Source organism: Falco naumanni, chromosome 19 (genome assembly GCF_017639655.2).
Source record: "Falco naumanni isolate bFalNau1 chromosome 19, bFalNau1.pat, whole genome shotgun sequence".
Lineage (NCBI taxonomy): Eukaryota > Metazoa > Chordata > Aves > Falconiformes > Falconidae > Falco > Falco naumanni.
In genome coordinates this window covers 3,977,129-4,000,999 of record NC_054072.1, presented here as the reverse complement: position 1 = coordinate 4,000,999, position 23,871 = coordinate 3,977,129, and the positions used below count along the sequence as shown (strand labels likewise).

The window sequence follows — 23,871 nt, the reverse complement described above, 5'->3', positions numbered from 1 at the left end:
GAAAGAAGGGAAGAGAGGGGGGGGAAAAAAGCCGCCCCCCCCTGCCCCCCCTCCTCCGCCCGCTGCCCGCGGAGCCATGGCCGGGCTGCGGAGCTGCGGGCTGCTGCTCTGCCTGCTCCTGGCCCGGGCCATGCACTTCCCCGACTACTCCTACGTGCTGGAGGAGGAGGAGGAGGAGGACGCGGAGCCCCTGGACTACAAGGACCCCTGCAAAGCCGGTAGGACCCGGGGGATGCGCGCCGGGGGGCGGCCGGGCAGACAAAGGGGAGCGCGGGGGTGCTGGTGTGAGTGTGAGTGAGTGTGAGTGAGTGTGAGTGTGCCCCGCACTTCGGGGCTTTGCACGGGGAAACTTCGTGCTGGCCCCGGGGCCGGGGGCTCCCCGCTGCCCGGGGTGGGGGGTGGGGGCACAGCCGACCCCGCTCGGGGCTGCATCTGGTTGTACTTAGGGGGGGGAGCCGGGGGGGGGGGGGGCTGGCCAGGCGCCCCGCTTTCTCTCCCCAGCCTTGGCCGCACCGACAGCTGTCAAAGGCAGCGGGCAGCCCCCCCTTAGCCCACCCCAGCACACCCCAGCGCCCCGTGCCCCCCTGGCTTTCCCCCGCTCCCAAAGCCCAGCGAGGGCCAGCTCGCCACCCCCCACCCCGGGCTGCAGCCGTCCCGGGCCAGGCTCAGCCCCGGGCGGGTGTTTGCCAGGGGCTGGGGTCCCTCTGTGCTGGGTCGGGGGGCTGCTGAGCTGTCCTTCAGATTCTGGGAGGGCTGGGAGCAGGCTGGGTGCCGCGGGGTGGGGGGACAGCCCCAGTCTCCCAGAGCGCGGTGGAAGGATTTGGGGAGGGGGGAAACTGAGGCACGGGAGGGACAGGCAGGGCTGCGCAGGGAGGCGAGGGCAGGGGTCTGGCGGGTCCTGGCTGGAGGATCACGTTTCTCTTTAATGGCATTGTCTGCACTGCAAGGCGGCTGTTGATATAAGTCTGTCTCCATGAGGGCTTTTTCTGGCCAAAAATCCTTCCCTTCCTGCCCTCCCGGGCTGAAACAGCTAGGCTTGCAAAACTGTCCGGGACGAGCCGGCTGGAGCCTCCGCCGCGCTCCCACTTCATCCCCTGCACGGGACAGACGAGGCTTCGTCCGCTGATGAACCCAGCTAATTAAAGCTGCCTTTGCCGGTGGCCCAGGGCTGCTCCCCCCTCCCTGCTCCTCTGCACCCCAAAACCCCCATCGCCTCCCCGGGGCAGCGAAGCGGCTGCTCCCCCCACCCCGCCTGCCTTTATGAGATCCTTATGTGACTAATTTAATTACAGCAGCTCTTCCCTGGGGGCCCGGGGGGGGTGGGGGGATCCAGCCCTGCCACGCACCGCCTGAACCAAGGATTTACCCCGGGTTGGGCTCCGTAAGGCCAGGATGATGGGGTCCAGCAGCCAGAGCCCCCCCACGACACCCCCTGACCCATGCATGGGCTTGGTTTTGTTTTGGGGTGATGAATCCCCCCTTCCCCAGGCTTTTGAGCTGGAAACCTCTGAGCACCGAGGCCTCGCCATCACCGCAGCTCCCAACAGGGCTACTGGGAGGGGAAGCACCGGGAGAGGAATTTGGGTTCCTCGGCACAACTCGTGCCAGAGGTATCCTGAGGCCACCCGACGGCTGCCTGCAGCTCGGTGGCCGCCCCGGTGATGCCACCCGCCTGCAGCGGTGCCAGCGGGCCATCCCCACCACGGGCAGGGAAGAGCCGCCCGTGCCGCCGCGTCTCTTCCAGGGATGCCAAAACGGGACCGCTGGGAGATCCGGCCCTTGGACCAACCCCCGGGCAGCGGGAGGGAGGAATTAGCCGTGGCCCCAGTTTCCCTTCACCCGGTCAGCAGGATATCCAGGTCTCGGTGCCCAGGGATGCGGAGAGCAGCCGGCGGGTCGGATCCTGGTCGCATCTCCGGCTGGGAAAGGCAGTCGGCATTGCTCCCGCCACCCCAGCCGTGCTGGAGTTGCAGCTCAGCCGGGGCTCGCTGTGTTTGCCGAGCCTGCACCAGCACTGACCAAACACGTCCAGCCCCAGGGTTTGCTCTTGGCTCATCCCAGGGGTCCCGGGGGGGCTGCTGAGCAATTTGGCCGCAGGGATGCAGCCCGCCTCACTCCCCGTGTGCAGCTCCGTGGCCACGTCTGGGGGTCCCTGGCTAAACTGGGGGGCTGGCATGCTTCTGCCGCCCACAGCCGTGCTGTCACCCTGCTTGTGGGGAGGGGAGCGTGGTGGTGCGCAGCTTGGCAGGGGCTCACGCAGCCCCCCGAGACGGGTGCTTAGGGGGAATCTGCTCTCCCGTGCTGTTCGTGGGGAGGCTCAGCATCTCCTGCCCACGGGGCGGTGGCAGAGCCGTGGGCAGAGGTGCAGCACGTGGATGGATGGGGCTGGGGGCCTGAGCCCCCCTCCCCAGCCATACGAGCTTCCCAGCCGTGCCTGGAGCGCTCTGGCTCCGGCTGCCTGGGTTTCACCTAGATTACACTTTCCAGGCGTAGTCAGCGGAGACTACTGGTTGCAGTCACACTTGTCAAGCTGCCCAAAAATATTTTCCAGCCGTTATATGTCACTTATTCATGCAGGGTAAAAATCCACCCGCGGAGCCGGGGCCGGCGGGAGGCCTGCGGTTCAGGGCTCGGGATGGCACAGAGACCTTGGAAATCTCAGCCTGATCCCGGGATCTGCTTTATCTTTGTGTAATCACCCGTTTGGCGCGGCGGCATGCTCCGGCGGGGGCCGGGTGTGCGATGGCGAAGCCGGGGGGCTCGGTCGCCCGCCTGCCCTTGCTGCCCCCCCCTGCTCCCGGCTCCTGGGAAACACTCCGGCTGCTGATTCACGCCGGCGGGTCGTGGCAAGGGGGGAGACAGCATTTCCTGAGGCTTTATCCGCCGCCGCCGCCTTGCTGGGGCTGGGAAACACATGGCCAGTGGGATGGGGCGGCCTTGGGGAGCTGCGGCCGGACCCAGGGAGAACAAAGCAGCCTGGAGGGATACAGGGAAAGGAGGGAGCATGGCTCATGGGCAGTTTTCCCTAAATTTTTTATCTTGGCTGTGCCACAGGGGTGTTTTCTGGGTGAGAACGTGCCCTCTTGGTTGCCCGTGGCTTTGCTGGGGCTTCCCGGAGGCTTCTGGCATCGTGGCAGGGAGAGAAGCCAGTGTCCCGCTGCATCCCGCTGAGCTGTGGAGGGCGGCTGTCCCGCTTACAACCTGGCCGAGGGCTGTCGGTCACCCCTGTCCCATCTACCCAGGGGGGTTTGCATGGCAAACCCCCCCTCCAGACACGTGCAAAAGGCAATGAGAATACGCCCCTTAAGCAGCGTGGCCAGGGAGTTGCGAGCAAACTTTGGAAAGAGTTAACCGGTGCCTGGGGGGGGGGGGGCTGGTGGGGACAGGATTGAGCAATAAAAGTGCAACGGAGCATGTGTTTGCCACCAGAGCCCTGGGACAGATGCACACAGGTCTGGGAGCCCTTGGGAACTGGCGTCCGGTGGCAGAGCCGGTGCTGAGCAGCAGGGACGGGCACGGTGACGCTGCCAGGGCCAGCCCTGCTGGCGTGGCCGCCCCGTGCTGTGGGAGCCGGCGTTACCCCCACATGCACCGAGCCAGGTGTCGGGGCGCGTTCCCATCGCCGATGGGCTCCGGTCCCTGCTCTCGCCACGCTGCCGCTGGGCTCCCCTCCTTGCAGGGGAATGCAACAACAAGCCCCCCCCCTGCCCCTCCGGTCCCCTTGGCAGAGCAATTTGCAAATATTTTCCTTTCCAGCAGCTCTCCCTTTCACAAGTGACCGGTGCCGCTGGCCCGGGCTGTGTTTTGCTCAGCGCCCTGGCTTTGGAGGGGAGGCAGGGAGAGCCTGCTCCCCACACACGGCTCCACAGAGCTCCTGGCTCCTTCCCGGGGGCTTTGACATGCCTTAGGTTTGGCATCCTGAGCCCCGGAGAGGGCCTTCTCCTCTTTTTGCTGTCGTGGGAGAGGAGCAGAAGGAAAATCCTTCCCTGGAGTGACCAAACCATCCCTCCTGCTCCCGGACACTCATTAGCTGGAAGCGGTTTGCTGCCGCGGGCTGTGTGTGTTAGAAGCCAGGCTCCCACGGTGCTTACTTTACGCGATGCTGCGCGGCACAGAGTGGGCAAAGGGCTCAGAGCCCACACGCCGATACCCAGGGCTGCGGAGGGAATTTGGCCATGGATGCCCAGGGGATGCTGCGTCCGGGCGGGATGCGCCTTGCACCGCAGACGAATGCAGGAGGGGAACTAGGGAGAGAGATCATCCTTCCGCCTTGGACACCGTTCTTCAGCATTTCCGCCTTCCCCGGCTGCTGGGATGCTCTTTCTGCCCACACCCTGGGGAGAGGACAGCCGGGCTGCCGGCAGGAGGGTGCTGGGTGCTGGTACAGCACCAGGTCTCACAAAGGCACTGGCTGGGATAAGGATGCGCCGGTGAGGAAACAGCAGGCAGGGGGTCCCGCCTGCCTGCAGGGACAAAACTGGTCCAGAGCTCTGTGCCAGGACTGGCTCTCCAGGGGGGCTGCCCCTCGATGCCGAGCGGCTCTGTCCCCCAGTGCCTCAGTTTCCCCACTGGTTGCAAAGGTGCTTGTGATCTGGCCTGGCTCCCAGCCTGACTGCCAAGGCTTGAATTCCTGCTTTGTGCCTGCTGCACTCATCGGAAGGTGCTCTGGGAAAGCAAATATTCCTCGCCCCGGCGTTTACAGGCTGGCGGCTCCCTCTCTCCGGCTGCCGGCGAGGGGCACCAGGAGAGGGGCTGTGTCGCTGCTGGGGGAGAGGAGAGGGTCCGGCTGCCCCCGCTGCATGCCTCCATCCCATCCGTGGGGTCTCTCCCAGCTGCTGGCAGGCTGTGGGGAGCAGGGGGACGCCTGGCACCCAGCAGGGACCTCGGCAGGAGGCAGCGGGAGCGGGGGGGCTGCTCCCCTGCTCCCACAGCCCCTGGGATGCTCTGCATCCCTCCGCCTTCGCACCCACGCCTCCACCCCGGGGCTCTCCGGGCAGGGCAGACCCCCGAGGCCAGGGGGGACCCCCAGCCCAGGGTGCCCGCTCCTTTCGCCATGGCCCTGGTGTGTTTTGCCGTGAGCTGCAGCTGGGCTGGCGTGCGGGGGCGAGGGGGCGGCGCAAGGAGCATTCCTCACATATTTAACGGCTCTGCTGAGCCAGTGGGATGCTGCCCCAGTGACTCCACAGCTTTATGACCCGGCAGCTCGGCTGAGGCTGGGATCTACCTATTAAACCTCTCTCCTCCATCCCACCCCGCAATGCCTCCGTCCCCGGCTGGGGCAGAGCAGCTCTCTCCCTGCCTCCTCACACACTCCAAACCCTCCCCTCTGCTCCAGCCTCGCACCAGGAGCGATGCTCGTGGCTCGGCGTCACACGAGGACTCGCAGTGGCTGGGCTGGAGCTGCTAAGCCAGTGAGGGAAGGCTGGGCTGAGCCTTTGCTCCCAGGCAGGGGATGCTGGTTGTCCTGCCGGAGCCGCCGGAGCCCATCCTGCCCAGTGCTGCTTTGAGGGCGGTGGGAGTCACACAGGTATGAGGGTCCTTCCCGGCCAGTGCCACGCACCGGGGCTTCTTTGCCCCAGACTGACCTGGAACATGATCCTGTCCTATCTGCTGCCATCCCCTGCCAAGGCTTCCCCACGGCTCTGTTTGCTTTTGCCTGCTCACCAGGACATTGTGTTCACGCCCCAGTCTCTTCCCGCTTTTTTTTTTTTTTTTTTTTTTTTTTTTTTTTTTTTTGTCGTGCAATATGGTTCCCAACCTTGGTGGAATGCGATGTCAGGCTCATTCCAGACTCCTGGTGATGCCAGAGAGGTCAGACCCATGGGTACCCCTCTCCACTGCCCGTGCGTATCAAGGATGCTGAGTAGCTCCTGCATCCCTGGCGTGCTGTGGCAGTAGGGACAGAGGGACCCTGCAGGGACAGCCACCGAGCTGTGCGCGGGCAGGAGGTGCCTGTAGCATCGGGACAGGGTGCTGCAGGGGTTGGCCCCGGTCCGAATAAAAAACCTTGTTTGTCTAGAGCTTCAGCCCCGGGGGTTACGTCACCGTTCCAAGAACCCAAAAGAAAACACATAGCACAAAAAGTCAAACAACAGCGGAGCGCTGAGTTATCTCCTGGCTTCAGGGTGAGGAAGAGCTCGGTGGGAGTCTCAGCAGCAGGTCCCAAACAGCTGGTTGTTTTCTGGGTGGTGGGAGCGATGTGCATGGCCGGAGCCTGGATGCTCCCCCTCTCCCCTTCCCTATTTCTGTCCCCGTTCCACCCTGGCCGATGGGGATGACGCTGGGGTCATTGCGCCCCCATGGCAGTGCCTGCCCTTGAAGCCGGTGCCTGCTGGCACCGCATCCTGCTGGCATCACGTCTGCCCCGCTGGCACTGCATCCTCCCCGCTGGCTCCGTCACGGCTTGGACCTTGCCCCCCGTGCCTGCAGGGCCAGCGCTGGGCTGAGCAGAGGGCAGGATGCGGCACAGCCCACGGCCTCCCGGGCTGGGAACAGCTCAGGGCACTGGGTCCACAACGGGGATGGCTGGGGAGCACTGGGCTCTCTTGGGCACCCGAGCGGCACCGTGCCGCGGCAGGGTGAGGGTGTGTGCTGCAGGGCATGGGTGCCGAGAGCTGCGGTGCCTCGGTGGGTGCTGCCTGCTTCCAAGTCGGGCTGGCACCAGCCCGGCTCTGCCGTATGTCTCTCCCCTGCTCTGACCTGTGCTCTGCCAAGCCCCCCACCAGCTCCTCACCACCCACAGGCCTGGGACCCCTCCTGCCCCCCGCACAGCGCTTTCACCCCATCAGCCCCCCACTTGCAGGGGGTCCCCTCCGCCTCGGAGGGAGGATGCTCACTTGGCGAGCTGCTGCGGCACACAGTGGAAGGGGACAAGTGGCAGCAGCATGGCAGCATCTCTGGCAAAGCCCCTTGGGGAGGTTAGCAGCGGCTGGGGGATTTTGGCGAGCAGAGACCCCCCAAACCGCTCTGCATGTTGCCGGGGCCAGGTTGCATGGGGAGTGAGTGGGAGGAGGAGGCGGCCGGAGCCCAAACCAACGTGGAAGTTTCTCAATCCAACGCTTTGGGCTTGTCCCCAACGTGTCCTTAAAGGGGATCGCTGCCAGGACACCCCCTCGCCACTACCCCACGTCTCCAGTGTTCCCTCCGGGAACAGCAAGCTTCCTTCCCCCCCAGGCCAGGGATTTTTTGGGGAGTCGAGCTGCCTTGCACTCCTTGGGAAACCAGCCCCACGTCCCCATGCTCGCCTGCCCGGCTCTCTCACGTATCCCAAATCCCTCACATATGGTTTCTATATCACTTGGCTCTGCCGGCGCTTGCTCTGCTGTAAGCGAGCTTACTTTCCCTTGTCTTTCCATGCAGCTCTTGGCACGGGATGCTCGTCCTTCTTCCCGGCCCTGGTCCTCCCCCGCGCTGCCCGTTCGGACACGTCTCTCCCTGCCTGCCCTGGGGAGGGTGCGGGGAGGCCAGGGCCAGATCCTGCCTCTTCTCTGCCCTCAAATTGCAGCCTGGCCGTGCCAGCGGCAGGTCGGTGCCAGGGGAGGTGCCGGCCCCAGCTTGTTTGCTCTTCCCTTGGCTCTGCCACAGGTCTGCTCTCCACCCCAGAGCTGCTTCTGCTGGGATGCACCCACCGCCCCGCCGGTGCTGGGGACAGACCCAAAACGTGGCTTTTTTCACCCCAAAGCACTCCACGCTGCTGCCAGAGCAGGGTTTGGGCTCGGTGCCGTGCAGAGGCGCAGGGTCCGGCCGCACCGGGGTGCCCAGGCTGTTCCTCTGGCCCCCCCGTGTTGGTTGTTTTGGACCTGTCAGGGTTATCCTAATTGTCCCATCTTGTTTTCATAATTAGTGGCTCTTTTGGGATCCACTTGCTAATTGCTTGGAGCACGAACTTGGCACCGCTCTCCATCAACCCCTGCGCTGGTCCAGCCACCCCGCTCCCCACTGCTGCCGATTCCCTGCCCTTCCCCATGGGCTGGCGAGGGCAGGGGGTGCCCAGGACCACCCATTGGCCCCATCTACCCACAAACCCGGGGTGAGAAACCCAGCTCCACCCCACAGCGGCCACATCCAGAGCCTCTGTGCCGGTGCTGGCGCGGTGGCACGCCATGACCTCAGCCAGCCCTCGTGCTCAAGCCGCGGCGTTTCCGCAAAAGCCGGGTCCCCGGGGCTCAGCGCCGGCCAAGTGCCGAAGCCGGGAGCCGCGTCCTGCAGCGTTGACTCACAGCGAAGCCGTGGCGAGCGGGAGGGCAGAGAGCAGGGTGGGAGGAAGAGGAGGAGGAGGAGGAAGGGCTGTGCAGGGTTATGTCCTCCAGCCCTGTGACGCTGAAGCATCTCTGCTGCCCCGGCCCCGCGGGAGCTTTGGCAGAGCGGTGCTGGAGGGGCTCCTGGCCCCGGCAGATGGACGGACAGACGGACGCCCCTCGGCTGGCTCCGTTCCTGTGGGTGCTGGGCGCAGCCGGAGCTTCCCGGGCCATACGGCTTCACTTCGTGGTGGCAGATGACTCGGAGGTCATCGGAGCATCCCGGGGGTTGCTGGAGCTCACACCGGGCTGGGGGGCAGGAGGGGGGTCCCGAGCCCAGTGTTGGGTTTTACAAAGCGGGGGGGGGTTGGGGGTGGCGGTGGGCAGGGAAAGGAAGAAAAAAATCACTTTTGCAACACAAATAATAACAGAAACCCTAAAAAGTGATGGACCGGGCTTTATGCAAACCAGATGTCAGCGTGGGGCTGGCTCCAGCTGCTGGGAGAGCCGACACGGTGGCGGGCTGGGGAGTGGGGGAGCCCGGCTGGCACCACGCTCGCTTCCCTCCCAGCCCCCAGCTGAAGGAAAGAGGGAGGAGGAGGAGGAGGAGGAGGAGGAGGAAGGGCTTCCCTTCCTGTTCAGCGGCTTGCGGAAGGGCTGGGCTTGGGAACCCCAGCCCTGGTGGGGTTTGGGGTCCCCCGGCATAGGCGTGGGGGGTTACACCTCCTCCCCGCCGCCTCCCCAGCTGCCTTCCTGGGAGACATCGCCCTGGATGAGGAGGACCTGAAGCTCTTCCAGGTGGACCGGGTGGTGGACCTGGCACGCCACACCATCACGCACCTGCCCACCAACTCCTCAGGTACCACCGCAGCCCCAGCCCTCCCAACCACCTCCATCCCCGGGGGCTGCCTGCGCTCACCCCCCACCCCCCCCACCCCCACAGGCAGCAATGCCACCAGTGCCAGCCGGCGGCCGGGCCACCAACGGCGCAGCCGGGGCCAGCAGCAGGCACGCAGCCGCCGTGCTGCCACATCCCGGCCGGAGCGAGTGTGGCCAGACGGGGTCATCCCCTACGTGATCAGCGGCAACTTCAGCGGTGAGTGCAGGCGAGCCGGGGGGGGATGCTCCATCCCCGGCGTGCCTCAGTTTCCCCACGCCGGGCTGATGGCCCCCGCCGCCCCCTCCTGCAGGCAGCCAGCGAGCCATCTTCCGGCAGGCGATGCGGCACTGGGAGAAGCACACCTGCGTCACCTTCCTGGAGCGCAACGACGAGGACAGCTACATCGTCTTCACTTACCGGCCCTGTGGGTATGTTGGAGGGGGGGTCCCAGGCACCGGGACCACCCTGTCCCATGGCTTTTGCAAGGAGGGAGCGTGGCGGCTCGTGGGAGCAGTAATTAGCATGTCTGGCTGCCGTGCCTTGGCACCAAAACGCCCGTGTCGGCGCGTGCGTGGTGCTAACCGGCTGGCCCTCAAGCCACTGGGATTCGCGGAGGGCTGGGGCGCGAAGGGGACCCGTCCCTGGGGTCCGGTCCCTGCGGGTGGCAGGGACACAGGAGCTCTGGGAGCTGTGGCAGTCGTCACCCCGGGCTGGGGGCTGAGGTCGGTGGCGCGGCACCAGCCCGGGCTTGCAGCGGGGCTGATGCCAAAGGAAACAGGGGTTTGGAAGAGCTCAGCGTCTTCACGCGTCAGGGCACAGCCCCAGCCAAGCAGATGGTGGTTAGGAGGAGGCTTTCCCCTGGAACAGGCTGTGCATGGCGGCGGGGGGTGCCGGCCTGCGCCCCGGCACGGGCGCGAACCCTGAGCCTGGATCCGGCACGGACCAGCCGAGCAGCTGGGCACGGGCAGGAGGCCATCCTGGGTGCAGGATGGGCACCCGTGGCAGCAGCATCCTGGGGTGCCGGGGCTGCCCGCAGCCGTGCCACGCTGCGCCGTGCCCTGCTAGGCAGCCTGGGGGCAGGAGCCGAGCTCTCCCAGTTTGCAGGCAGAGCTGGGGTTGGAGGCATGGAGCTTGCTGCGTGGGCAGCGCTGCTGAAGCTTCCAGCCGGCTGAGGCAGCCGGGATGCGTCCACACCGCACGGGACCAGGGGGGCTCATGCGCCCACCCTCAGTCATGTCTTTACCCGGGAAGCGCCGAGATGGCCACGGCCCAGGGGTATCCCACTGATCCACCTGGTGCCCCCCATCTCCCCCCCCAGGTGCTGTTCCTATGTGGGCCGCCGAGGAGGGGGACCCCAGGCCATCTCCATCGGCAAAAACTGTGACAAATTCGGCATCGTGGTGCATGAGCTGGGCCACGTCATCGGGTTTTGGCACGAGCACACACGCCCCGACCGGGACGACCATGTCTCCATCATCCGGGAGAACATCCAGCCAGGTAAGGACCAGCCTCCCTCCTCCTCCTCCTCCTCCTCTTCCTCCCTGCCATGGGGCGCTGCCAAAGCCGGGGTCCCCTCTGACGGTGTCCCCTTCCCTCCTGCCTCCGCAGGGCAGGAGTACAACTTCTTGAAGATGGAGCCGGAGGAGGTGGAGTCGCTGGGTGAGACGTACGATTTCGACAGCATCATGCACTACGCCAGGAACACCTTCTCCAGGTATGTGGCTGGGGTGGCTCGCCCGCACGTCCCCGTCCTCCCTGCAGCGCTGGTGACAGTGGACGGGGTCCCCAGCCCCAAGGGATGGTGGCACAGGGTCCCCAACCCCGAAGGAAGGTGGCACAGGGTCCCCAACCCCGAAGGAAGGTGGCACAGGGTCCCCAGCCCCGAGGGACAGTGGCATGGGGTCCCCAGCCCCAAGGAACGGTGGCACAGAGTCCCCAGCCCTGAGTGACAGGGGTGTGGGGTCCCCAACCCCAAAGGAAGGTGGCACAGTGTCCCCAGCCCTGAGTGACAGTAGTGTGGGGTCCCCAGCCCCAAGGGATGGTGGCACAGGGTCCCCAACCCCGAAGGAAGGTGGCACAGGGTCCCCAGCCCTGAGTGACAGTGGTGTGGGGTCCCCAGCCCCAAGGGATGGTGGCACAGGGTCCCCAACCCCGAAGGAAGGTGGCACAGGGTCCCCATCCCTGAGGGATGGTGGCACAGGGTTCCCAGCCCCAAGGGATGGTGGCACGGGGTCCCAAGCCCCAAGGGACGGTGTCACAGGGTCCCCAGCCCTGAAGGAAGGTGGCACAGGGTCCCCAGCCCCGAGGGACAGTGGCATGGGGTCCCCAGCCCCAAGGAACGGTGGCACAGAGTCCCCAGCCCTGAGTGACAGTAGTGTGGGGTCCCCAGCCCCAAGGGATGGTGGCACAGGGTCCCCAACCCCGAAGGAAGGTGGCACAGGGTCCCCAGCCCTGAGTGACAGTGGTGTGGGGTCCCCAGCCCCAAGGGATGGTGGCACAGGGTCCCCAACCCCGAAGGAAGGTGGCACAGGGTCCCCAGCCCTGAGTGACAGTGGTGTGGGGTCCCCAGCCCCAAGGGATGGTGGCACAGGGTCCCCAACCCCGAAGGAAGGTGGCACAGGGTCCCCATCCCTGAGGGATGGTGGCACAGGGTTCCCAGCCCCAAGGGATGGTGGCACGGGGTCCCAAGCCCCAAGGGACGGTGTCACAGGGTCCCCAGCCCTGAAGGAAGGTGGCACAGGGTCCCCAGCCCCGAGGGACAGTGGCATGGGGTCCCCAGCCCCAAGGAACGGTGGCACAGAGTCCCCAGCCCTGAGTGACAGTAGTGTGGGGTCCCCAGCCCCAAGGGATGGTGGCACAGGGTCCCCAACCCCGAAGGAAGGTGGCACAGGGTCCCCAGCCCTGAGTGACAGTGGTGTGGGGTCCCCAGCCCCAAGGGATGGTGGCACAGGGTCCCCAACCCCGAAGGAAGGTGGCACAGGGTCCCCATCCCTGAGGGATGGTGGCACAGGGTTCCCAGCCCCAAGGGATGGTGGCACGGGGTCCCCAGCCCCAAGGGACGGTGTCACAGGGTCCCCAGCCCTGAAGGAAGGTGGCACAGGGTCCCCAGCCCCGAGGGACAGTGGCATGGGGTCCCCAGCCCCAAGGAACGGTGGCACAGAGTCCCCAGCCCTGAGTGACAGTAGTGTGGGGTCCACAGCCCCAAGGGATGGTGGCACAGGGTCCCCAACCCCGAAGGAAGGTGGCACAGGGTCCCCAGCCCTGAGTGACAGTGGTGTGGGGTCCCCAGCCCCAAGGGATGGTGGCACAGGGTCCCCAACCCCGAAGGAAGGTGACACAGGGTCCCCAGCCCCAAGGGACAGTGGCATGGGGTCCCCAGCCCCAAGGAACGGTGGCACAGGGTCCCCAGCCCTGAGTGACAGTGGTGTGGGGTCCCCAGCCCCAAGGGATGGTGGCACAGGGTCCCCAACCCCGAAGGAAGGTGGCACAGGGTCCCCAGCCCTGAGTGACAGTGGTGTGGGGTCCCCAGCCCCAAGGGATGGTGGCACAGGGTCCCCAACCCCGAAGGAAGGTGGCACAGGGTCCCCAGCCCCGAGGGACAGTGGCATGGGGTCCCCAGCCCCAAGGGATGGTGGCACAGGGTCCCCAACCCCGAAGGAAGGTGGCACAGGGTCCCCAGCCCTGAGTGACAGTGGTGTGGGGTCCCCAGCCCCAAGGGATGGTGGCACAGAGTCCCCGACCCCGAAGGAAGGTGGCACAGGGTCCCCAGCCCCGAGGGACAGTGGCATGGGGTCCCCAGCCCCGAGGAATGGTGGCACAGGGTTCCCATCCCTGAGGGATGGTGGCACAGGGTTCCCAGCCCCAAGGGATGGTGGCATGGGGTCCCAAGCCCCAAGGGATGGTGTCACAGGGTCCCCAGCCCTGAAGGAAGGTGTCACAGGGTCCCCATCCCTGAGGGATGGTGGCACAGGGTTCCCAGCCCCAAGGGATGGTGGCATGGGGTCCCAAGCCCCAAGGGATGGTGTCACAGGGTCCCCAGCCCTGAAGGAAGGTGGCACAGGGTTCCCAGCCCCAAGTAACAGTAGTGTGGGGTCCCCAGCCCCAAGGGATGGTGGCACAGGGACGCCATCCCCAAGGGATGGTGACACAGGGTCCCCAGCCCCAAGGGATGGTGGCACAGGGTCCCCAGCCCCAAGGGATGGTGACACAGGGTCCCCAGCCCCAAGGGAAGGTGGCACAGGGTCCCCAGCCCTGAGGGATGGTGGCACAGGGTTCCCAGCCCCAAGGGATGGTGGCATGGGGTCCCACGCCCCAAGGGATGGTGTCACAGGGTCCCCAGCCCTGAAGGAAGGTGGCACAGGGTTCCCAGCCCCAAGTAACAGTAGTGTGGGGTCCCCAGCCCCAAGGGATGGTGGCACAGGGTCCCCAGCCCCAAGGGAAGGTGGCACAGGGTCCTCAGCCCCAAGGGAAGGTGGCACAGGGTCCCCATCCCTGAGGGATGGTGGCACAGGGTTCCCAGCCCCAAGGGATGGCGGCATGGGGTCCCAAGCCCCAAGGGATGGTGTCACAGGGTCCCCAGCCCTGAAGGAAGGTGGCACAGGGTCCCCAGCCCCAAGTAACAGTAGTGTGGGATCCCCAGCCCCAAGGGATGATGGCACAGGGTCCCCAGCCCCAAGGGAAGGTGACCCAGGGTCCCCAGCCCCAAGGGAAGGTGGCACAGGGTCCCCAGCCCCAAGGGAAGGTGGCACAGGGTCCCCAGCCCCGAGGGACGGTGGCAGGTTAGCAGCTTGCATGGAGTTAATGCCTGTGGTGCAAGGCTCCCGTCTCCAGCAGCACCGTGCCACAGCATGCCGGGCAGGATGAAGCCCCATGGAATCCCTTTGCAGGGCAGGGTGGATGCTGTCCCCGCGGTCACCTCTGGCAGGGACACGTCCCCGCTGACTCACCGGCCTGCAGGCCTTAATTAGCCAGGCTGTTTTTAGCATCCTTCAGGGAGCAGCCACAAGCCGGTGCTTCCCAGCCGCTGCTCAGCCTCTGCCTGCTCTCGCCCTTAGGGGCATCTTCCTGGACACCATCCTGCCCAAGTACGACGTGAACGGGGTCCGACCTGCCATCGGCCAGCGGACGCGTCTGAGCAAAGGGGACATCGCCCAGGCCCGCAAGCTCTACCGCTGCCCGGGTGAGTGCCACCGGGACGGCTCTGCCAGGCCCCGGGCCGGGGTGGTCTGTCACTGCTGGGGGGCTGCAGCGGCCACCAGGCTGATCAACCTGGGGTCAGCGTGCACGAGGCCGTGCCTCCCGGGGAATGACTCCGCTTTCACCCCAAGAACTGACAAGGAAAGCATCACCCTGGGTGCAGCTCCTGTTTCCAGTGGAACAATGCTCTTTGGGGTCTTCCTCACCATCAGACCCCCTGCAAGGACCACAAAAGTTGCCTTTCTCCATCCGTGGCACTTTTCTGGGGTGTTTGTGAGCAGAAGCCAAATGCAAGACCTCGGTGAGCCATGGGGCTCTGCTCCCATGACCAAGGGCATCCTCAGCTGCCCTCTCCTCCCGCTCCTCCAAGAAAAAAGCATCCCCCCTAGAGCATCCCCCAAAGAGCATCCTCCAAGAGCAGAGCATCCCCTGAGAGCATCCTCTGACAACAGAGCGTCTTCCGAGAGCAAAGCATCCTTAGAGACCATCCCCCAAGAGCATCCTCTGACCCACCCCAACAGCCCGAAGGTTTTGGATGAGGCAGGGCCGGGCATTATGCAGGGCTGTTACCCGTGGGATGGGACAGTACGGTCCCACCGCACCCATCCCAGGGCCGAGGGATGGTGGGCATGGCCGGTGCACGTTTTGGCACCTTGAACGGTGCTGCGGACCGTGGCTCATGTGGAACAGCATTGCCCTGGGCACTGGGGAGACTGGCACGGAGTCCCTCGGCTGCAGGCGTGGGCTCCGGGACTGTACCGGCAACATCTGCAAGGAGTTTGGCTCCCACACACTCCTGCTTAATTCCAGCAACTAATTAGCAGCCTGGAAGAGGGACGCCTTTGTGAGGGGCCCCAGCAGCCGGCCGTGCCGCGTTCAAGGAGCAGGACTATGAGCACAAGCAGGAAAAGCGATTAGCTCGGAGAGGGGGGGCAAAAAAAAAAAAAAAAGAAAGCCCGAAAAAAGAAGCCCAAAAGCAAAAAGCCCCTCTGCAACTCTGGCTTTCCCTTCCCTTTGTTTCCACTGTAAAGCCAGGAGGGAAAAAAGGCAACGAGCCCAGGTTTCAAGCTGCCTGTTTTTTAACATTTCACCTTTCATCTCGCGGCCCCCCGAGCGGGAGGTGGGGGGCGGCTGCCTTGGCCCCGCGACAGCCGGAGCGAAGCGCCGTGTGCCGTGGCCGCGGCGTCATGTGGCTTCCAGATGGCAGCGCTGGGTCGGATCCAGCCACGGCTGCGTAAACCTGCCCAGAGCCCAGGCGGCGAGCCGGGCCCCCGCGGCGTGGCAGGGCACGGGGGGGGCCATGGGATGGATCCTGCCCCCGGGGGTCGGCGGCTGGGAGGGGGGCGCAGTGTTTGCGAGGGGATGCTGGGGAGCTGGGGGCATCGCCGGCCGCGCCAGTGAGGTTTGGGGCTTTTGGGGGTTGCTGCAGCGGGGCGGCGATGGGGCTTTTTGGCAGAGCGGTCCTAGGGGATGAGGATGTGGGTGGCGAAAGGGCGAAGCGGCTGGTCCAAACCCGACGCTGCCCATCCCGATGCCGGGGGCTTCCCGGGGGTCTGACCCCTGCTTTTCCCCCCTTTGCAGCCTGCGGGGAGACACTCCAGGACAGCCAGGGCAACTTCTCCTCCCCTGAGTTCCCCAACGGATACTCTGCCCACATGCACTGCGTCTGGAGGATCTCCGTCACCCCCGGAGAGAAGGTACCAGCTGCTGGCGCAGCGCCGAGGCACCCCACCTCCTCCCGGCCCTCCTCCTCTCCCTCCCTGCCCCATCTCCCATCCTTTCTTTGGAGTGTCCCTAACCCCAGCATCCCGCTGCCTCACCGCGGTCCAGGATGCTGCCGGGCATTGCCGCAGAGTGGGTCCAGGGGCCATCTGGACCGCTGGCACCCAGCACTGCACTCTGGCAGACGGAGACCCCGCAGGGCGCGGGGAGGGGGCTCACCCCACGTTTTTCTTCCTCCGCAACCTTAGATCATCCTGAACTTCACCACCCTGGACCTCTACCGAAGCCGGCTGTGCTGGTACGACTACGTGGAGGTGAGAGACGGGTTCTGGAGAAAGGCCACGCTGCGAGGTAACCAACCGGGAGCTGTTAGCCTGGCCGGCCGGCACTGCCTGCCCCGCTGCCTGCCCGCTGCCCTCACCTCTGCCCTGCGGGGATGCTCCGGGTGCAGGCAGCGGGGTGAGGGGCTCCCCTCCGCCTGTATCCCTGCCCGACTGTCGTGTGCCAAAGCCCTGGGGCGGGGGGAGCTGGCCCCGGAGGGGTTCTGAGGGTGAAAGGGGCTCCCGGTTTGCTCGCCCACACCAGTGAAACTGGTGAAAACCCCAGTCGGCCAGCACGTCTCTCCCCAGGGAGATGCCAGTATCTCATCCCGTCCCCTTGAGCTGGACGTTCCCCAAATCCCAGCTGACCCCGCACTCTGAAATAACCACGTTCTGTGAAACAGCCAGACAAGCCGGAGGGGAGCGGGGGGAGAAGCAGCGCTTTCCCTTTAGGATGCTGGCAAGGGGTGCTGGGGGGGACTGGGATGTGGTGGCGAGGAAGAGGAGGGTGCCCAGCCAGCGGCAGCCCAGCACACCTTCATCCCCAGGCAGGTTCTGCGGGAACAAGCTGCCCGAGCCCATCATCTCCACCGACAGCCGCCTCTGGGTTGAGTTTCGAAGCAGCAGCAACTGGGTGGGCAAAGGCTTCTTTGCCGTCTATGAAGGTAGGGGCGGGCAGGGAGGGGGCAACGGGGCCGGCGGTGGGGCAAGGGGGGCTCAAGCAGCTTCTTCTCCCTTTTCCAGCCATCTGTGGGGGGGACGTGAAGAAGGACAATGGGCACATCCAGTCCCCCAACTACCCCGATGACTACCGGCCCAGCAAGGTGTGCGTCTGGAAGATCACCGTCTCCGAGGGCTTCCACGTGGGCTTGACCTTCCAGTCCTTCGAGGTGGGCAAGCATCCCCCACACACACACACCGCACCAGTCCCCCCACTTCCCTGGGGTGGGAAGGGAAAATCTCCCCAGCATCACCCCCCCGACCCAACGCACCCCACGGGACAGGCGTGGGGCTGCTGCTGCCCGGCTACCCACGTCCCTCCCCACCGCCTCTGTGCCTCAGTTTCCCCATGCAGCGGGCTGGCTCCCTGGGCCGGTGGGTGCGTGGGTCTGAGAGCGTGGGCATAAGGGAAGGGGCTGGGCAGAGTTTGGGGGTGCTGGGGCCAAGACGGTGTCCCCCTGCCTGGCAGATCGAGAGGCACGATAGCTGCGCCTACGACTACCTGGAGATCCGGGACGGCAGCGGCGAGTCGAGCAGCCTCATCGGGCGCTACTGCGGCTACGACAAACCGGACGACATCAAGAGCACCTCCAACAAGCTCTGGATGAAATTCGTCTCCGACGGTTCCATCAACAAGGCGGGCTTCGCCGTCAACTTCTTCAAAGGTAGGAGATGCGCCGGGGGGGCAGCGGGGGCGGGGGGGGCGGGGAGGGGGCAGCAGCCCTGCCTGCCCGCTCAGCCCCCTTGTCCCTGCCCAGAGGTGGATGAGTGCTCGCGTCCCAATAACGGCGGCTGCGAGCAGCGCTGCGTCAACACCCTGGGCAGCTACAAGTGCGCCTGCGACCCCGGCTACGAGCTGGCCTCTGACAAACGCCGCTGCGAGGGTGAGCATCCCCCCGCCACCCCCCCCCCCACCCCCACCCCCACCCCAGGCAGCATCCCTAATCCCAGGGACCCCCCCCCCGGGGACGTGATGGATGCTGGGTGCCTCCCGCCCTGCAGCCGCCTGCGGAGGGTTCCTCACCAAGCTCAACGGCTCCATCACCAGCCCGGGGTGGCCCAAGGAGTACCCCCCCAACAAGAACTGCATCTGGCAATTGGTGGCCCCCACCCAGTACCGCATCTCCCTGCAGTTTGACTTCTTTGAGACTGAGGGCAATGACGTGAGTCAGCCGGGGAGCAGCCCCTCTCCGCCGTGCGTGTCCCCCGATGCTGCTGGTGGCTCGCGGGGTGGCACGGCCGTGCCGCCAGCCCCGTGTCCCCCAGCCCTTGCACCCCGCAGGTCTGCAAATACGACTTCGTGGAGGTGCGCAGCGGGCTGACCGCCGACTCCAAGCTGCACGGCAAGTTCTGCGGCGCCGAGAAGCCGGACGTCATCACCTCCCAGTACAACAACATGAGGATCGAGTTCAAGTCCGACAACACCGTCTCCAAAAAGGGCTTCAAAGCCCATTTCTTCTCAGGTAGAGCCGCCCGGCCCTGGCACGGGCGTCCCCTGCCCTCCCTCACCAAGCTGACCCTCCCTGCGCCCCCAAACCACCGCTAACGCCTGTCCTTGCCCGCGCCAGGGGGTGCAGCCCCCGGTCCCAGCCCGGTGGCAGGGTGATCCCTGGGTCGTTGCCCTGCGGGGTCTGAACCCCTCCGAGCCTCTGGCAGCCTGGCTGGCAGCACGTTTTGCTGCCTTTTGGGGCTTTTCCCCTCTTTTGGAGAGCAATTGGGTTCTACTTCAGATGCTGGGGTGCTCCTGGGGGGTCCCCAAATGACCGGTGGGTGCTGGGCTCCAGCTGCATCCGCAGGGGCAGGGGGGGATGCGCTGGGGACTGGGATGCACTTAGCCCTGGAGGGGCCAGCGCTGGCCAGGGGGGAGCAGCTCTCTGTCCCCCCAGCCCCACCGTGGGCCGGGCACTGCACCCCTCGGGCAGCACTGCCATGGGGAGGGCGGCGATGCCCCGCTCTGCTGCCTGCTGCGCTGCTACACCCCGCTACGCTGCACGGCCACGGGCTTCCTCTGCTTCCTGGGCAGGATGCTCCGCATCCCGGCCACCACCGGCGGGGGGGGGATAGCGGCACCCGGCCACCACCACGTCTCAGGTCTCTGGAGTGGTCCCTCCTCCCGAAAACCATTACCTGCCTCTCCCTGTCTGTTCTCTGGTCCTCTCGCATCTCCTGGGCCACCCCGCCAGGAGATGGTGTCACCTTCGGCTGGGTCTTGGGTTGGGTAGGGATGGGGACACGGAGTGAAACGCACCGCTGGCCGTGGCCAAGCATCACCCAGGGCTGGTCCCCAGGCTGGGGGGCTGCCGTGGGACCCTCCTGCAAGAGAGGGTCCCCCTCGGCACGGTGCGATGCCCTGGACGTCAGCCCCGCCATGAACAACCGACAGCACCTCCTGGGCTGGGCTGGGTCGGACCACCGATGCCTTGCACCACCTGCTGCTTTTTGGCCCCGTCGAGGCCATTTTTGAGGGGCAAGCGTGGCTGCTCAGCGGCAGAACCCGGCACCCCCAGGAGTCCTCGGGGTTCCCCAAGGCAGCCCGGCCACTGGCCAGAGCGGCAGAGACCCGCGGGCCGGGGGTAGAGTGTCTTTGCTTTATTTTTTTAATTAAAACCAAGGCAAGTAAGGTGGCCCAGCGGGGCCCAGCCGTCGGGAGCTGGCACCCTCCAGCAAAGCGAGACCTCGGGAAAGCCCAGCGGCCGAGTGGCAGCGGGACCAGGGGGCAGCCGGGTGAGTATCCCCTCACCATGCTTCGGGCTCCTTCCCTCTCCCCTTTGCCTTTCTTCTCTCACTGGGATGTCTGGTGGTCCCATGGGGGCTGCACCTATCCTGAACCACCAAACCCCCTCTCTGCCTCTCCCCGTTCAGGTCTCGGGCTTTCCTGGCAGCAGGACCACGCTGGAGGACTCGGCCACACCAGGGTCCCTCCTCCGGTCCCCCCCCAGGGGTCTCTCCCGGCCGGTCCTGGGCAAAGCATCTCCCGTGCGGCTCCTTTTTAGCCGCGGAGGGTCTCTGCGCCCCTTCCCCGGACAGCCACCGAGCCCTGCCCCTCGGTGCCACGGGCAGCCTGGCCGCCCGGGCACCCGTTTTCCCCCGATGAAGATGTGGCCCCTTCCTCTTCCTCCTCCTCCTCCTCCTCTTCGCGGGCCGGGGCGATGGGAGGCAGCAGCCGGCTCCCCATCGGCTTGCGCGTAAGGATGCGTTCGCCCGGGAATCCACCACGGTGTCGGCACCCAGGTACGTCCCCCCGGCTCTCCACCGAGTCCTGGTGCACGGGGGGTCCGTAGCGGGGTGATAGGTGCAGGTGGGGGGCTGCGGGGGCGGTGAGCAGCCCGGAGCCATCGGATGCACGCCGGGATAACGGTGAGCGCACGGCAATGCCGGGTCGCGGCGAGCAAGCTGGTTAGAATAAAGGATTGCTAAAGACACCGACCCGGTGGGCTTCTTTCCTTTGCCAACTCTCTCCGCTCTTGTCTCACCCGCCCAGGCCTCCCTCCGTCCTGCCGGCGGGGTGATGCCGCGCTCGCTTCCCCCGGTGCTGGGAGCTGCTCTGAGCCCACCCGGCCCATCCGAAGCCCCTTCCCATCCCCAAACGAGCCTTTCCGCCTCGCTTCCTCTCTCAGACCTAGGAGACGTCAGGTTACAGCCTCCGGTTGAGAGGCGGCCGCGGGGCTTGGGGCTGCCCCGAGGGGCTGGGGGGCTGGGGCAGGACCCCCCCTCGCTGCTGCTGCTGGCTCCAGGAGGGATGCTCTTCTCCAGCATCGCTATGAGTTCGGAGAGGGATGCTGGGGTGGCTGGTGCCCCGCTTGCTGCTGGCTTCCCCCCCCTGCCGCTGCCCACTCCCCAAACCATCGCCCCATGGGGAGGGGGGAGTAAGGAGGCGGCGATGGGCCATGGAGCATCCCACCCTGGCCCCAACGCGGGGGCTCGGGGGGAGGGGGGGGGCTGGTGAGCCCCGAGACGCCGGCCATAGGGACCTCAGGCAGGTGGTGGGCACTGGGAGGTAAGTACGGGCCAGCCCAGGGGGGCACCTTGCTCCGGGCGAGCCCGAACCCCTCCGCTGCCGTTCCCGTGCCTCCCCCAGCCCGGCCACCCCCAGGAACCCACCCGAAGCCCATCCTCATCCTCCCAGGGCCAACCATACTGCCGCCTCCTCCTCCTCCTCTTCCTCCCCACAGAGCCGCTCGCCGCTGAGCCCCAGCTGCACGAGGGGCTCGCGGGGGTCCCCTCCGCTGCCTTGCTTCCCCGGCTGCCGCTCTGCATGCCCGCCGCCCCCACCGCCCCCCACCCGCCCCCCACTCCCCCATCGCTCCCGCCTTTCTCCCTCTCTCTTTGCAGAGAAGAAGCAGCAGCTGCAGCCCCCGAAATCTCGCCCACCCGGCCTGAAGTTTCGCCTGCAGAAGCGGCCGCGGGGCCCCTCCTGAGCCATCCCGTCCTCTCCATCTTTCTCAGGAACGCCGCGGTCCCGGGTGCCGTGGGGAGCACACCGGGGCCGAGCCGAGCCGTGCCGCCAGCCCCGGCACCCCCTTGCTTGACAGAACTGGTTGTTGGCCTTATTTTTAATTTTTTTTGGAAAATTTTTTTTTTTTTTTTTGGTTTTACCCCCATCCCCGTTGTTTTTGTCATTGACCAGCTGACCTTGTGGTTCTTTTTTTTCCCGATTTTTACCGTGTCTGTGACATTTCTCTATCGATGAGTAAAGAGGGACACCCGCGTCCTGGTCTTTCTTGTGCATCTTTGGTTGTCACTGTGTGTTTTTTCTGCCTTCCCCATCCGTACCCTAAGCAGGTAATGGTTGTGCCCGTGGGTGAGCCCATGGAGAGGAGGACCCATCCCACCCACCCGTGGGGGCTGCCCGGGCTCGGGCAAGGAGGGACGGTGGATCTGCTTGCTGCTGGCCGTAGGCGCTTGCTTGGCTGGTTGCTCCCCGGAGGGCAGCGGCGTGGGGCTGGGGACCGGCACGCAGCGGGCAGGGCTGTGCCGTGCCGGGATGGTGGTGGCTGCGCCCTCCCACCCCGCTCAGCCGCGGTCCCTCTGCTCTCTCGGCAGACAAGGATGAGTGCTCCAAGAACAACGGGGGCTGCCAGCACGAGTGCCTCAACTCCTTCGGCAGCTACGAGTGCCAGTGCCGCAGCGGCTTCGTGCTGCACGACAACAAGCACGACTGCAAGGAAGGTGGGTCTGCACCCCAGACCCCCTCCCTGTCCCCAAGCAGGACCCCCCCTTCCCATGCACCCATGACCCCATCGCTGTCCCTGCAGCCGGCTGCGACCATAAGGTGACATCCATCTCGGGGACCATCACCAGCCCCAACTGGCCTGATAAATACCCCAGCAAGAAGGAGTGCACCTGGGCCATCAGCACCACGCCGGGGCACCGCATCAAGCTGGTAGGGATGGAGGGGGTCCCAGGGGGGTGGGCAGCACCAGGGGGTCCCGTCCAGCGAGCCCCGCTGGGTGCCAGCGGCTCGGCCGTCGCCTCCGCAGACCTTCTCGGAGCTGGATGTGGAAGCGCAGCAGGAATGCGCCTACGACCACCTGGAGATCTACGACGGCAAGGATGCCAAAGCCCCAGCGCTCGGCCGCTTCTGTGGAGCCAAAGAGCCTGAGCCCCTCATCTCCTCGGGCAACAAGATGTTCCTCAAGTTTGTCTCCGATAACTCCGTCCAGAAGAAGGGTTTCGAAGCTACCCACACCACAGGTACCACCGTGGGGCTGGGGAAACCTGGTGCTGGGGTGGGGGGAGACCGCGGACCCTCCTAAATCACCCACCCACCCCCCGCCGCTGTTGGCTTCTCCCCCAGTGTGCGGGGGCCAGGTCCGTGCTGAGGTGAAGACCAAGGACTTGTATTCACACGCACAATTTGGGGATAACAACTACCCGGGGGGCTCGGACTGCGAGTGGGTGATCATGGCCGAGGAGGGCTACGGCGTGGAGCTCATCTTCCAGACCTTCGAGATCGAGGAAGAAGCCGACTGCGGCTACGACTACATGGAGCTCTTCGACGGCTACGACGGGACAGCCCCGCGCCTCGGTCGCTTCTGCGGGTCCGGGGTGAGCTGGGGGTGGGGGGAACGATGGGGTGGTCCGGGGGGGGGGGGAGCAGAGATGTGAGGTTGCAGGGGCAATGGGTGAAGCTGAGCCAAGCCAGAGCAGTGCAGAGAAATCCCTGGGGGGATATTTGGGGTGGTACATGGGGGTGCAATGGTTTTGCACCCTCCCCGTTGTGAATCCTGCCCCATCCTGGGGATGCTCATGGTTCTGAGCACCCCTCTCCCTCACCCCAGCAGCCCCCGGAGGAGGTCTACTCAGCCGGAGACTCGGTGATGATCCGCTTCCACTCAGATGACACCATCAACAAGAAGGGTTTCCACCTTCGCTACACCAGCACCAAGTTCCAGGACACGCTGCACACGAGGAAATGAGGGCCGGGGGTCCTGGCCCCCCCCGCGGGCAGGGGAGGAGGAGGAGGAGGAGGAGGAGGAGGAGGGCAGGGAGGAAGGAAGCGGGGAGCACTGCCCCGCACAGACTGCATGGAGGAGCACACAGCCAACCTCAGCACTCAAGACACGCTCGTACGGGGCCCCGGGGCTCGGGCGCCCATGGGCACAAGGGCAGAGGGGGGGTCCCCTCCGCCAGCAGCCGCCCCCCCGGCGCTGGGGGGGGGCTGAGCGGGACCCGCTCCCCTTCCTCGAGCCGGCCGCAGCTCTCTGAATGTACAAACCAGTAACCGGGAAGAGCCCAACACACAGAAGGTGCTGTCTCTCTCTTGTACCGATGAAATAAATACCCTTGTACTTGG

The 23,871-nt window shown here is 65.9% G+C and overlaps 1 protein-coding gene across 10 annotated transcripts; it reads left to right on the top strand.

Annotated features, from left to right (window-relative positions):
- Nucleotides 1–23,871, top strand: BMP1 (bone morphogenetic protein 1). Of its 10 annotated transcripts, none has more exons than XM_040618098.1 (20): nt 4–218; nt 8,983–9,096; nt 9,181–9,333; nt 9,428–9,545; nt 10,436–10,614; nt 10,726–10,831; nt 14,172–14,296; nt 15,895–16,010; nt 16,284–16,386; nt 16,904–17,020; nt 17,100–17,245; nt 17,545–17,740; nt 17,834–17,959; nt 18,078–18,238; nt 18,358–18,538; nt 22,119–22,244; nt 22,331–22,458; nt 22,556–22,769; nt 22,873–23,123; nt 23,357–23,871. In XM_040618098.1, exons 1-20 carry the CDS (start codon nt 77–79, stop codon nt 23,492–23,494), a joined length of 2,940 nt encoding a protein of 979 aa, XP_040474032.1. In that variant the 5' UTR covers nt 4–76; the 3' UTR covers nt 23,495–23,871. The 10 variants fall into 10 exon arrangements, 8 of the variants coding, with proteins under 8 accessions (XP_040474037.1, XP_040474034.1, XP_040474031.1 ...); XM_040618099.1 differs by having other exon boundaries at nt 5–218; nt 23,360–23,871; XM_040618097.1 differs by having other exon boundaries at nt 3–218; nt 8,983–9,333; nt 23,360–23,871.